This window comes from Phyllostomus hastatus, unplaced genomic scaffold, assembly GCF_019186645.2.
Source record: "Phyllostomus hastatus isolate PE091 unplaced genomic scaffold, TTU_PhHast_1.1 phas_scaffold_442, whole genome shotgun sequence".
NCBI classification, from domain to species: Eukaryota; Metazoa; Chordata; class Mammalia; order Chiroptera; family Phyllostomidae; genus Phyllostomus; species Phyllostomus hastatus.
The window spans coordinates 4,299,687-4,314,459 of NW_025334030.1; the positions used below are offsets into that span (position 1 = coordinate 4,299,687).

Here is a 14,773-nt window from a genome sequence, read left to right on the forward strand (position 1 = left end):
TTTGCTTCTCTATCTGTATTTCTTCACCTATGGTACTTAGATGGTTTCATCCTGAAACATACTATAACATTTTTATTTTAAATAATGGCATTGCAGAATTATTTATTGTACCTTTCATTCCAGTTGTTCAGTTTTTCAGGTCAAATAGCTTTTGTTTTGTGGGCTGAACCTTAATCACCCATCATTCATAACATTGCTTCTGTGGGAAGTTTTTGTTTGGAATTCTCAACAATCAACTTACAAACTTTTTGGAAAAATGCCTGTTTGTAAGTTGAGGACTGCCTGTACTATGTTATGGTTACACTTGTTACCATTTTCTTATGGAACCTGGCATTATAATTTAGGTGTAATTGAAAGTGTGACGATTTGGATAGAAAAATAACATCTCGTTGTTTTTCTGGTCATAGTTGCCCATTGTGCATCTTCACGACAAATCATCTCTCATTGGAAGAACTGCACACGACATGACTGTCCTGTTTGCCTCCCTTTGAAAAATGCCAGTGACAAGCGAAACCAACAAAGTAAGTGAGCATTGGGGGTAGAGAAGCTTGGAGATGAGAAAATAAGCTATTTCTGAAGAGAATTCAGAAGTATAGGTAAGAAGTAGGGCAGAAATTATTAACCACAAAGTTATAGTAGCGAGTGGAGATATACAGTAGAAAAGGATGAAGTAGAGCCTAACAAGTAGACAGTCTCAGTGTGCTCGGTGGGCGTGGTTGTTTTGGAATTTCTTTCCCAGCCACCTCCACCCCCCTGCACTAGAATTAGCAGCAGCAGAGCAGTGGAAGAGGATTATCACCAATGTGACCACTCTTCCTGTTTCTTGACAGATATTCAGTATCTGAGGATTTGAATGTCGCTACTATAATTGCAGTGACTTTGGGGGTAGGGCAAGGGACACTTCTTTTAGAGTTGGAAACCCCTAATCCTAAAGTAAGTTTGGGGTCTGTGTCATAGACAAGTCAGTCAGGCCAGAGGTCAGTATAGAATCCGACATGTTGACATTTGTGAGGTTTCCATCTTCCATGGAGCTGCAGTTCCCAGTCCTATTTGCATAACTAACAATTTATTCAGCACAGGTGAGAGTCTCTGCCCCAAACTTGCCTCCTTCTGATCATTCCCATTGTTTTGTCATCTTTGGAGTCATCTCTGTAGCCTTTAGCTGATTTATCAATTAAGCAGTGATCGCTGCTCAGGAGGCTTGCCTGTGGCTTCCAGGGGTTCCCTGTAGGCATCAGAGCAGTGAAAAGATGTGCATCTCTTCCCAATATCAAGTCCTTTCCTGTCATTTTAGAGGTAAAACTGTGGTCTTTGGATGTGTCCCTTATTGAACATTATAGGACATTTTCTTTGATACTGTGTCACCCCTCTGGGTGGAGCTGCTTCCTGTGACTTGAAGCACAGCAGTTTTTCTCATCTTCCTCCATCTTGTCTGTGCCAACTTGCCACCCTCCCCTGTTTGTGGCTGTATGTTCATCACTCTCATTCTTCTCAGTCATCTTCCTCAAGACCCCACTCCTACCTGGAGAGTATGTGCTGCTTTTCGTTCTGGTTGTTTCCAACTAGTACAGGGAAAGATGGAACAACATGTTGTTCCTAAGGGAGTAGAGCACTGGTGATAACTAACCCATGTGCTTTTCCTTTAAGTTCAGCTCACCTCTCTCTTGAGAAAAGGCTTAGTGAGCTGACTCTGCTCAGCAGTGTCCATGTCATGTAGAAGAGATATCTTGGGGCCACGGGCCTATTATTCTCCCTCCCTCTCTATAGAAGGAGCCCTACTAAGTTTCCTTTCAAAGTCACTTTCCAAAATGAGTTAAATTATTTTTTGATTGACCAAAATTTCAACTAATATAATTTTTCAGGACATCTCTTTTATAAAGTGAAAGTCTAGGAATCTGCATCTTCTAAACAAAGTATTTAGGACAGTAGTTCTAGTACAATGCAGGCTGTTTTTCCCCCAAGTTAGTATAAAGCTATTTTTTAAGTTAGTATATTGTGATGGTTACGATTTCTTCTGTTTTAGGATGCATTTCAGTAATAGACTTTTTAATTTTGTAGTTGTACAGTATTAATTCTGTGGATAATGGGCTAAGACTTTATTCTGAACTTTTAATTTGGGGGTGTGGCTTTTCTGGGATGTTTGTATCACCATGACAATTGTAAACTTTTAAGATTTCTCTTTTTAAGAAAACTTATGTGGTTTTTATTTAAAAAAAAAAAGAAAAGAAACATGTGGGGTTTTTTTTTTTTTAAACATCCTTATAACTCCCTAGCTATTGTGACAATTAATCTGGTGCGTGCTCTGTGAAGTGGTAAACCACAGTGTTTCTACTAGTCATAATGTAAGATGTTACCAGGGTGATTTTATAATATAAACTTTGTGTGAAGTTTTGGTAATTTTTCATGAAAGAAATGAAAGTGCTTATTCTAAAATTGTTTTAATGTTTCTCAAGTTAGGTTTCAACTTGGACTGTATTCTGGCTCTAACAGTTTTGTGATTATAGATAGAAGAGTTTGATGTGAGTGAGAAAGGTTCAGCGATAATCTTTTCTCTAAAAGTTTGTTGGTATTTTTCAACTCTGCTAAAGCAAATTGTGCTTATTACCACATGTGAGCACTGGGTTTAGGCAATGAAGAAGAAATGTGGATTCAACCTTCTAGTACCTTAAAGTTGGCTTCCATCGTCAGAATATCTACATTAAAAATGATGTGACTATGGTATTACCTGAAGGAACAAGATAGAGACAAGTCACTAGTATTAGCAGTCCTTGAGGAGAGGATCAGTGTTTGCTAGAGGGTGAGGCTTGATGGAGCCAAATTTCAATAAAGTAACAATAGAAGAACATTTTACAAGTATGAACAGTGTCATCACAGCTGATATACCTGTAAGGGCAAGATCTGGCAGGACTCAGAAGCTCCTGTGCAAGTAAGGTAATTCAAGGAGAGGGGGGACTATTTGTATTGAGATGGTAAGACCTTTGGGGGATTGAGACCCATGGAGCATATGCCCTGTGCCACCAAGTCTATGTACTTTCTAGGCAGGGTTTCCCACAGTTGCTCACCTTACCTGGTGCACACATTCCACTGTCTGACTTCTCTCAGTGATGTCTCTATTGAGAGAACCTGCTGGAATTACCTGTGGAGCTAACCTGATGTTTTTTGAAACCCAGACCATTGGTTACCTTTTTGGGCTATGTTGACATTTTTGGTTTTCTGTTTTCTAGAGATTCTTTAATCAGTGATCTCAAGCTATCCATCCTTTTAGAGATAATCAGATTTTATTGAATAATTAGGACTATTCAAGGAGTCTGTATAATCCTAATGTTAGTCCTGGCATCTGACTCAGTAAATTCCAGTTCACAGGGTGGCATGGAGTCGGAGCTGTGTGGACACATGACCAGATTCCCTATTAGAACACATGTTGCCTCATCAGTGAGGTTTTTTTCTACTCCAAGTGTAGTCCTCAGACCTTATACACAGGCACTCCCAGGGGGCTTGTTAGAAATGCAGACACTGGAGCCCATCCCAGGCTCTCTCTATTAGAATGGGCATTTTTAACAAATTCCCAGATCATTGGTATGCAGATGAACAGCTGAGATGCCTTTAACACCTCGAAGGGTTTGGGCATCTCTCCTGGAGCTGTTTTAGAAGATTTGAGTCATTATCTGTAGGAAACCATGGGTTTCCTAACTCAGAAACCCACAAGGGCTGTCAGATAGATTCTATAGGGTCAGCCCCAGAGCCAGAATGAACCCGTTTACTGCTGCAGTGTGGTCCTGTTGACAGTGTTCAGCCAGCAGTCCTCCAGCCTATTGCTTGAATACCTCTACTGGCTCATTGCCTGGCCTGGGTAATTGTTCTAATTTTAGGCACTTCTGATGGTTTTAAGCACCTCCCTTTATACTATTGAGTCCAACTCTACCTCCTTAGAACTTCTACTCATAAAGAGTAGCTTCTGAGATGCTCCATTAAGTGTTTGTTGAACAGACTCTGAGAGCTGTTCAGAGATTCTCAGACACCTCTTTTGACAGACAGTGGTGGGGGTGGGGAGCAGAGGAGGCAGTAGAACCTTAATGGCTGTAGAGACAGAGCAGTAGGCTTGTCTGTCCCTAATTTAGGTACCAGACAGTCATTGGTGGTGTATTTGATCAGAATAGTGTAGTCCTTGCTCTTCTAGGAAATACAGTGTTGCCCCCTCCTCTGAGTCATTTGGCTTCTAAAGAAAACCTGTTGGAGAGTTTATGCATTCTTGCTCAGTAGTTGCTTGATGGGAGGCCTGCCACTGAGGCTAGGAAGTTCCGTTTTATCCTGTCTTGCACTGTGCATAAGAGGGTGCTGAAAAGGAAGGCAGACCCAGCATAGCACCTGCAAGGCATAGCACCAAGACCAACTCTGTGGAGATGTGTGCAGGCCTGAGTAACTTCCAGCACAACTTTTTCCTAGAAATCTAAGAGGTGACTAGATAGTATTTGCTTTGACTGCTTTGTGGTATGTCTCCCAACACCCTGACAAAGCTTTGGAAATTAATGTGTCAATTTTCATTGTATTTCAGATTGAGTTCAGTTTTATTCAGAATGATTGGGGACTGAAGTTCCTGGTAAACAATGCAAGTTAGAAGAGTATACTATGCATGCAATCTACAGTAGAATTATCTTTGTGCTCATTGGGGAAGGACTGCCTTAGACCTACATGAAAAGTGACAGTGAGTCCTGGAGATAGCTCAGCACCAAACATAGCCTTTTACTTCGTAGGTCATGGGCTCCTGATTAAGCTGCAACAGTGGGGAGAGGAGGGGTAGTAGAGGTGTCAGGGAGTGGTTTAAAGACATGTTGGTAGTAGGAATGCTAACATAATACTGTGTGACATGACGGTTAATTATGTATGAAACTGTATAGCATTAGCTGTAAGAAAGGAAAAAAGATGTAAAAATGGTTAAAAGAACAAGTTTTGACACTTAAGGAGGTAAACATCAGTAATGTATAAAATTAATGTGGATGGCCTCATTCTTGATGATGCCACATTGATGAAGCATTGCTGTTCTTAACACTCCTATAATTTTGTTTGGCCTGAAGAACTCAGTGCTGCAGCGCTGAGGGTGGGAAGTGTCTGAGGAAGGCCACTCACTCTGCTAGACTGCTACAGCTCACTTGAACTCTGAGGGGACTTTACAAGGCCCTGTGCTAGTAAGCACCTCAACATGCAGAGTTGAGAGGAGTCAAACATTGGTCCCACCTTCACCGAATGTACGAGGAAGATGAGATGAGTGTGATCCTCCTTGATACAGGGTCCAGAGCTGCAGTTCTCTCCCAACAGACTCTGTGATCTGTAAGTGCAGGATTGGTGCTCATCCCAGAGCCTAGCAGAGCCCCAGCACACAGTGTCATGCTTGAGGCATATGTACTCAGTTGGTGGAGTGAGCAAGTGAATATATGAAGTGTAAATGCCCAAAGAGAAGCAGAAACTCAGTAGGCAATGTGAGAATTCAGGGAAGAACTGCTGCCCAATAGAGAGATCAGGAAAACATTCATGGGGGCAAGGTTGGTAGCATCTTGAGGTCCCAAAACAGAGTTTATGGTTGCTTTTACCTGATAACTTCCCTTGCAGTCAACCATCACCCCCAAACTAAATGTCTGTGTTCTCTTATCCTGAAGTAAGACTCACATTGGGCCTTGCTTAAATGTTAGACATTTTTTGTTTATATTTTGTTTTCATGGCTCTGATTGTTAGATCAAGTTCCAAATGCTTATTGTCTTCTGAAATGTATATATATATATTTAGAAATATGGTAATGTTTTATATTTAGGAATAAATGCTTTTTTAACATAAATGTAAAATACAATGATCGTGTCAGCAGCTTCCATGGGAGGCTCTGGTTGCCCTGGAAGTGACCTTGGACTTGGGAATGGCATTCACCCTAAGATGGGGCATTTTGTCTAAAAGGATCGCATTTGAGGAAGTATAGACAAAAGTGGAATATAATAGGGAGAACTTGTCACTAAATCACAGCTATTGCATCTTTGCCTAGAAATGGAAGGCCATGTAGATACCCTGTTTCTTTAAGTTCCTCTCCCTAGTTGATCATTATGTATATCAAATGTAGTCTGGGTCTCTTCTTATACCACAAGGTGATAGAAAAAACAAATCATCCTACCGTTATTATTTTCCTTTATATATCATAGTACTTTTAGAAGATTTAGCATATTAGTTTCAGGGGTACTGGGCACATGTTTAAAGTTTAAGGACATACTAACTATTAGAAAAAATATATTGTGTATGACTTATTTTAGCTATACATTTGTCATAAAATGCACCTTGGGAATTGCTTTTCACTTATAATAATAAGGTGCTTGGTGTATGTAATTGTGACTAGTGAGAATTAATTAATTTGAGATCTGAATATCCTTATTAGAAAAGTTAATAGTATGGAATGTGTAATTACCAAGGGGTTTTTTTTTTTTACACCTTTCAGTTTAATTAAATTACTCTGATAAGTATTTGAGTTGTACCTTTGATGGTTGAAAGTGAAAATATAACTCATACACATAATGGTCTGATTTTGCAAGAAGGCTTAGTGTAAGTGTTTTATATATTAAAGATCATATGCTATAGTATCAATTTTATCAGCTTCTGTTTAAAACATGACTGTAAAGTTTGGGGAAGTTGGACAGAAGGGAATAAGAATAAATAGTATGCCATAAAACTTAAATGGTAAGTGCTCGCCAATAAGGACATTTGGATGGATGGATGGATGGATGGATGGACAGACTGACTGATGAATTGAACTTGAAATGACCAAAGATTTGCAAGTTTGGGGTCATCTGTCAGTTAATATTGAAGCTCTTGGGAATAGGGTTCTTTATATTGCCACAGATCTTTTTATAGAGAAGCTAAGGGTGGCTGTTGGAGGCAGAGACAGTTCCTGCATATCATTGGTGCTGAGGTGACACCTGTGCAAATGCAAGTCCTTGCAGAATTGCCAAGCCTCTTTCCATCTATTAATTATAACTAGATTAGTCAGTCAATCAAGTATGCTCTTTCTTGACCAGCTTTATTAATGATCTCTGATATTATGGTCTGTTACTTTTTAAGAAAGAAGCTTGAATTTTCTTTAGCTTTTTGCTCCTCAACTACTGCCATGCAGAAAAGATGAATAGGATCCTTCTCTCTGCATACTTCCTTCCTTAGTAGCCTTGTTGTGATACTTCATGGCATACATAGAGTCTTCCGATAAATTTTTACTTGCTCCTCATTAGTTTTTAAATCATTTATGGACTTCTCCCTTTTACTTATCTTTTTTGTTTGTTTCTCTGTTTGTTGTTATAGCCATCCTGGGGTCTCCAGCTAGTGGAATTCAGAACACAATTGGTTCTGTTGGTACAGGCCAGCAGAATGCTACTTCTTTAAGTAACCCAAATCCCATAGACCCCAGCTCCATGCAGCGAGCGTATGCTGCTCTTGGACTCCCCTACCTGAACCAGCCCCAGACACAGCTGCAGCCTCAGGTTCCTGGCCAGCAACCAGCACAGCCTCAAACTCACCAGCAGATGAGGACTCTCAACGCCCTGGGTAAGTGAAGGAATGTGCAAATGGCAGTGATGAGAATGACAAACCTTCCTGGAACTTGAGGCTGTTTGAGTTATTATTTTTACTTTAAATTGACATTAACATATGTATATATTATGATGGTATCTTTTAAATGGTTGAAATAAAAAATTTCCAGGAAAAGGCTAACGTGTCCAATGCAAAGACTGTTACAAGTTTGTAAAAAGAATAACATTTGTAGGTAAACCAACATTTTTGTTGCTTGTTTGTGCCATTTTGCCTGGATAGTTTTCATAAAGGTCATTTTCATATGGCTCAGAATGCAAAGTCTTATAGGTTATAATTGTGGTTGTACCCTTTTATTGACCCTTAAGAAACCATTTTTTTTGATAAGTAACTTGTAGATGGTCTGTCATTTCTAGCACATCTTGGTTTTGGCTTATCCCACAGCTGGAAGTGTCTGGCCAGGCCAGGCCAGGTTAACTGGAGTCTCAGAAGAATCTCTCCCATCTCAGTATTCTCCATATACTAGTATTGCCTAGTGTTATCTCAGCCCATTATTTGCCAGTGTTTGGTCTTTTGTGTTCACATTGCTGCAATTTTTGCCACCTCTGCACATTGTTTTCTTAATGTTTTTCTTTAAATTGACATAGTCCTTTTAAACTCAGACTTACACCAAGCAGTTACATCTGTCAAGTTAAATAAAGGTTGTTGTGCTGGTTTTGTTGTTTTCTTAATAGAGTATTTTAAGGTTAAAAATAACTGATTAAAAAACATCTTTGTTGTTTTTTGGAAAACAACTGCCATAATGCATATCTAACTTCTACTGGCCAGGACACTGGTTTGAAGTCCTGAGACCTAAGTTCTAATCTAACTCCACTCCTGTTGATGGTATATTTTGGGATACGACTCTTAACTTCTCTTATATGCATACTTTGAAATGAGTACTGTAGACAAATTGACCTTTCATGCTTTTCACCTACACTTCACATGTATGGTGTTATTTTGTGATAATGCAAGAAATAGAGGACACATATATGTGATAAGTCAGCTTAGTTGTTTAGGACATGATGTTAATAATGCCAGAATCAAAATCTGAAGCTGAAATGGGTCATTTCTAGTTTTTTTTCCACAGTCACTTATATCATCCAGCCTCCATAAAAATGTCTTATTTTAGTTACAAAGTATAGTGGGAAGGAGTCAATTACCACTATTGAAAATGTAACTCCCAGAGTTCCTGCCATAATCTTTATTATTATAATTCATTAAGAATCACTTATTCATATGTTGACTTGTTTATCTGTTATCAGAACTCATGTATATTAGAAGTTAGAAGTTGATTTCTTTTCTTTCTGTCTTTAAAGGAAATAACCCAATGAACATTCCAGCAGGAGGAATAACAACAGATCAGCAGCCACCAAACTTGATTTCAGAATCAGCTCTTCCAACTTCTCTTGGGGCCACAAAGTAAGACCCATGTTTCATTTGGCTCCTGTTGAAGTGACAGTCATGAAAGTGGGCTGGAAATCATACAAAACTCCATTATTCTTTCTAAATGTGCAGCGGACAAAATAGTTTGGGTGGGCGCATGCTATTTTTCTTTTAAATTTAAATGTACAGCAGATAATAGATAGATACGTTTTCAGTTTTGTTGTAAATACGTCACCTGGCTCTTCTAAGTTAAATATTTTAAAAGTTTCACACGGTTGAAGGCCTTACTTACACGAAGCGCATTTGAGTTACTTCAGTAGGTGGATGAAGTGTTCTTGTTCTTCCCTTAGCCCACTGATGAATGATGGCTCAAACTCTGGAAACATTGGAACCCTCAGCACTATACCGACAGCAGCACCTCCTTCCAGCACTGGTGTTCGGAAAGGCTGGCATGAACATGTCACTCAGGACCTGCGGAGCCATCTAGTGCATAAACTGTATGTTCCCGACCTTACCCACTATTCACTTGTGACAGACACATTTTGTGGCTAATGTCATTGTGACAATGTTGTGATTTCATCAGCGTCTGATTTAATTCCTGAGTGGTCCCAGGTGACAGTACCTTGGTAGCTGAAGGGGGTCACATCCTTGTTTCGAGAGCCACAGCCACTGCTGGTAGGCCAGAGAATCCTAGACCCTGTATCCCCACAGCAGGCATCATGGCTCTGCCCTGTAGGGGAGCATGAACTGTGACTCATGTCACAGCAGCCAGCACTCCCAGTGCAGCCAGATATGTCCTCTGAGCTCTGAGATGCATGAGGGAACTGGGATTAACTCAGAAGCTTTGCTTCCTTTTATGGCTCAAGTTTACAGTTGTAGAGACCCCTGAGAGTTGAGGGTATTTAGGCCTAGTGAGTATAGATGGCATCATGCAGTCAGTGAACATACAGGAAGTTAATAGTTAACTTTTTTGAGCTGGTTAACTTAAATTGAAGGTAAAGTTAACCAACTTGATTTCCTTTTAGTGTTTTTCTTCATTATTTTAATCAAAAGTTTTTGTAATAAGTCCTGACCAGTGTGGCTCAGTTGGTTGGGTGTGATCCCACAAAGTGAAAGGTCACCAGTTCAATTCATGGTCAGGGCACAAGCCTAGGTTGCAGGTTTGGTTCCCAGTCAGGGTGCATATGAGAGGAAACCAACTGATGTTTCTCTCTTTCTCCCACCTTTCTTCTTTCTCTAAAAATAAATAAATTTTTAAAAATTTAAGTTTTGTAATAGTTAAAAAGTAGGGATTCAAAATCATGTTATTATATTTTTTTTAAATTTTTTAAAAGGAGGGGCAGAGAAGGAGAAAGGGAGAGAAATAATGTGACAGAGAAACATCGATTGGCTGCCTCCCATATGCACCTTGACTGGGAAAGTCAATACTCAGAAATCAAAGGCATTTTTGTATACCAACAATGAAACATCAGAAGCAGAAATCAAGAAAAAAATCCCAGCCCTGGCTGGTGTAGCTCAGTGGATTGAGTGTGGGCTGCGAACCAAAGTATTGCAGGTTCGATTCCCAGTCAGGGTACATGCTTGGGTTGCAGGCCATGACCCCCAGCAACCACACATTGATGTTTCTCTATCTCCCTCCCTTCCCTCTCTAAAAAATAAATAAAATCTTTTAAAAAAAATCCCATTTGATATAGCAACAAGAAAAATAAAATACCTAGGAATAAACCTAACCAAGGAGGTAAAAGACCTGTACTTAGAAAACTACCCAACACTGAAGAAGGAAATCAAGGAAGACACAAACAAATGGAAACATATACCATGTTCATGGATCAGGAGAATTAACATCATCAAAATGTCCATACTCCCCAAAGCAATTTATAGGTTCAGTGCAATACCTATTAAAGTACCAATGGCATATTTCAAAGACATAGAACAAACACTTCAAAAATTTATATGTAACCGTAAACGACCCTGAATATCTGCTGCAGTTTTGAGAGAGAAAAGCAAAGTAGGAGGGATCACAATACCTGATACCAAACTGTATTATAAGGCCACTGTAATCCAAACAGCTTGGTACTGGAATAAAAACAGACACATAGACCAGTGGAACAGAACAGAGAGCCCAGAAATAAACCCAAGTCTCTACAGTCAATTAATATTTGACAAAGGGGGCAGGAACATAAAATGGAGTAAAAATAGCCTCTTCAGCAAATAGTGTTGGGCAGCTGGACAGCTACATGCAAAAAAAAAATGAAACTCAAGCACCAACGTACGCCATACACAAAAATAAATTCAAGGTGGGTAAAAGATTTAAATATAAGTTATGACACCATTAAAGTTGTAGAGGAGAACATGGGCAGGAAAATCTCAGATATTTCTTGCAACAACATTTTCACTGATATGTCCCCTAAAGCAAGGGGACATAAAGGAAAGAACAAACAAAGGGGATCTCATCAAAATAAAAAGCTTCTGTGCGACTAAAGAAAACAGTATTAGAATAAAAAGAGAACCAGCCATATGGGAAAACATATTTGCCAATGATACCTCAGACAAGGGTTTAATCTCCAAAATATACAAAGAACTTACACATCGCCACTCTAAGACAAGCATCCCAATTAAAAAATGGGCAAAGGACTTGAACAGACACTTCTCCAAGGAGGATGCACAGAGGATCCAGAGACACATGAAAAGATGCTCAGTAGCACTAGCTATCAGAGAGATGCATATTAAAACCACAATGAGGTACCACCTCACACCGGTCAGAATGGCCATCATAAACAAAGCAACAAACAACAAGTGTTGGAGAGGTTGTTGGAAAAAGGGAACCCTAGTGCACTGTTGGTGGGAATACAGATTGGTGCAGCCACTGTGGAAAAAAAACAGTATGGAATTTTGTCAAAAAATTGTTAAGTAGAACTACCTTTAGACCCAGCAGTTCCACTGCTAGGATCATATCCTAAGAACCCTGAAACACCAATCCAAAAGAACCTATGCACCCCAGTGTTCATAACAGCACAATTTACAATAGCCTAGTGCTGGAAGCAACCTAGGTGCCCATCAGTAAATGAATGAATCAAAAAAACTATGGCACATTTACACAATGGAATTCTATGCAGCAGAAAGAAAAAAGGAGCTCCTACCCTTTGCGACAATGTGGATGGAACTGGAAAGCATTATCCTAAGTGAAATAAGCCAGGTGGTGAAAGACAAATACCATATGATCTCACCTTTAACAGGAACCTAATCAACAAAACAAACAAACAAGCAAAATATAACCAAAGACACTGAAATTGAGAACAGGCTGACAATGACCAGAAAGGAGAGGGGAGAGAATTTCAGGGGGAAAGGGGAAGGGTTTGCAAGAACAAGTATAAATAACACATAGACAAAAACAAGGGGAGGGGGTGGAAACGGGAGGGAGGTGGGCTGGGGTGGGAGTAAAAGGCAGAAAACCGTACTTGAACAACAATTAAAATAAAAAAAATATATAGAAAAAATATTTTTAAAGGGAGGGCAGAGAAGGAGAAAGGGAGAGAAATAATGTGAGAGAGTAACATCGATTGGCTGCCTGTTATATGCACCCCGACCATATTCCAAACATGTAGCCCAGGCATGTGACCTGACCAGGAATGGAACCAGCAACCTTTACATTTGTGGGACCACATCCACTCAGCTGAGCCACACCAGTTGGGGCACACAATCATGCTATTTTTTTCCTAAGATTTAATTAATTTATTTTTTAGGGAGAGGGGAAGGAAGGGAGAAAAACATCAATGTGTGGTTGCTTCTTGCATGGCCCCAACTGGAGACCTGGCCCAAAACCCAGATATGTGCCCTTGCTGGGAATCAACCCACCAACCCTTTGGTTTGCAGGCTGGCACTCTGTCCACTGAGCCACACCAGCCAGGGCAAAATCATAGTAGTCTTGAGACGACTGAGCATTTATTATTAATAGCAAAACATTGTTTTGGACTTATAGGTACATCAACAGGTTAGTGTTATCTGTAGGAAATGCTTCATTTGTGGACTCATATCCTAAATAAGAGAGATTGGGGATTTCTCTTAACAGTGTTTGGTATGTGACCCCCATAGGTATGTGACCTTCTCTTTCCATGTCATGTATAAAATGGCAAGATGCTGATGATGTATTGAAAGTGGGTTGATAGATTATGTTGTTTTTTCAGCGTCCAAGCCATCTTCCCAACACCTGACCCTGCAGCCCTGAAGGATCGCCGCATGGAGAACCTAGTGGCGTATGCTAAGAAAGTAGAAGGGGACATGTACGAGTCTGCCAATAGCCGGGTAGGTTGCCATATGTATTCCAGCCACCCCAATACCTATGGTAGACAGGACTGCATCTGTCTGGCTTACTTGTCTGGAAATAGGGAATGTGTTATTTGTGTAGACACATTATTTTGAGGTAGCTGACCAGAGAGAATTAGCAGATAAGATATGAGGTCCCTTGCACAACTCTCTTACTACCATATCACCATGACAGTGGTAAATGAGGTATACAGAATTGCATTTTATCCATGAGTGTTGTCCATGTCCATGTGGATGTTGGTTATAATGCTTGTACTGTGTCATTGCCAGCACCAGTAAATATCCAAGTAGATGTTCAATTGTGGAATGAAATATGTGCATTTAGTATCTTCTGTTAAGTTCTGTAGTGTAACTAGGAATTCATCAAGAATTTGGGCCTTTTGGTTTATTAGTTAGAAGTGTTGAATACTTACCTTTGCCAATGTATGTAATTAAAAAAGTTCATCCTCATTTGTTAGAGCATACAAATCAGATCATTTGATTTTTGCAGTTTTGACTGTATAATATTAAATATTATTGCTTTTTAGGATGAATACTATCACTTATTAGCAGAGAAAATCTACAAGATACAGAAAGAACTAGAAGAAAAACGGAGGTCACGTTTACACAAACAAGGCATCTTGGGTAACCAGCCAGCCTTACCAGCCCCTGGGGCACAGCCCCCTGGGATTCCACAGTCACAACCTGTGAGACCTCCAAGTAAGGCCTTCATTTCATTCTGTTAGCCCTTAGCCTGTTTGCTTATTTGTCCTGTGTTTGGGGTGTGTTTCTAAGTATGTGGAATTAGGTTCTCAGGTTCTCCCCACAGTTTGGAGACTGATAGTGGTCATGACTTTGTGCATTCGCTTAAGCTTGGACATGGAGCCTCTCTCATGGAGAGGCCCTTTAAAGGGTTTGCTAGCATCAGAGTGCACAGTGCTTTGGGACCTCTTGATTGGTTTTAAGTTTGAAGAACTCAATATAAAATTCCTTATTCCTAAATCAAGGATTATTTTAAATAACCATTTGTTTTCTGCCATTATAGATGGGCCCGGGCCCATGCCCCTACCAGTGAATCGCATGCAGGTTTCTCAAGGTATTTAACTATTGTTGTGAATCGTATTTTGGTTTATCAACAGCCACTAAGAATATTGGTTTTAACTGGTTTTGCTCCCTTTTTTTCCTATTTCCTTATAGCCCCTCTTTTTCCTTTCATTCCTTTTTGTTGATGAGCAGGATTCATTTCCACAGGCAGTATGAATATGAGTTGTATTTGGAAATTAGAAGAGCATAGGAAAGATCCTCAAGGAGATTGGGAATAGGATTTAGCTGCTTCCCCCCCCCATTTTAAGGAAAGGTCATTACACTTAGGAAGAGTCTCACAAAAGAGCATTGTAGGTAGGGGTAAGAAACATTTATGAATGTGTGAAAGGAGAGTATCAGGCTAGTCCTGGAGCAGTGAGCAGCTCTTGGGGGTGGGGTGAGGTGGGATGGGGAG

General features: G+C 39.9%; 1 protein-coding gene across 3 annotated transcripts in view; it reads left to right on the top strand.

Annotated features, from left to right (window-relative positions):
* Positions 1–14,773, top strand: part of LOC123807079 (CREB binding protein) — a 134,200-nt gene that overhangs the window by 71,988 nt on the left and 47,439 nt on the right. For 2 of the 3 annotated variants that reach the window (XM_045820564.1, XM_045820562.1), the window contains exons 5-11: positions 408–521; positions 7,324–7,566; positions 8,907–9,009; positions 9,324–9,470; positions 13,158–13,275; positions 13,824–13,995; positions 14,321–14,371. In XM_045820564.1, the coding sequence (XP_045676520.1) occupies positions 408–521; positions 7,324–7,566; positions 8,907–9,009; positions 9,324–9,470; positions 13,158–13,275; positions 13,824–13,995; positions 14,321–14,371 (948 nt within the window). The remainder of the gene's footprint in view (positions 1–407; positions 522–7,323; positions 7,567–8,906; positions 9,010–9,323; positions 9,471–13,157; positions 13,276–13,823; positions 13,996–14,320; positions 14,372–14,773) is intronic. The other variant, XM_045820563.1, reaches the window with a different exon arrangement.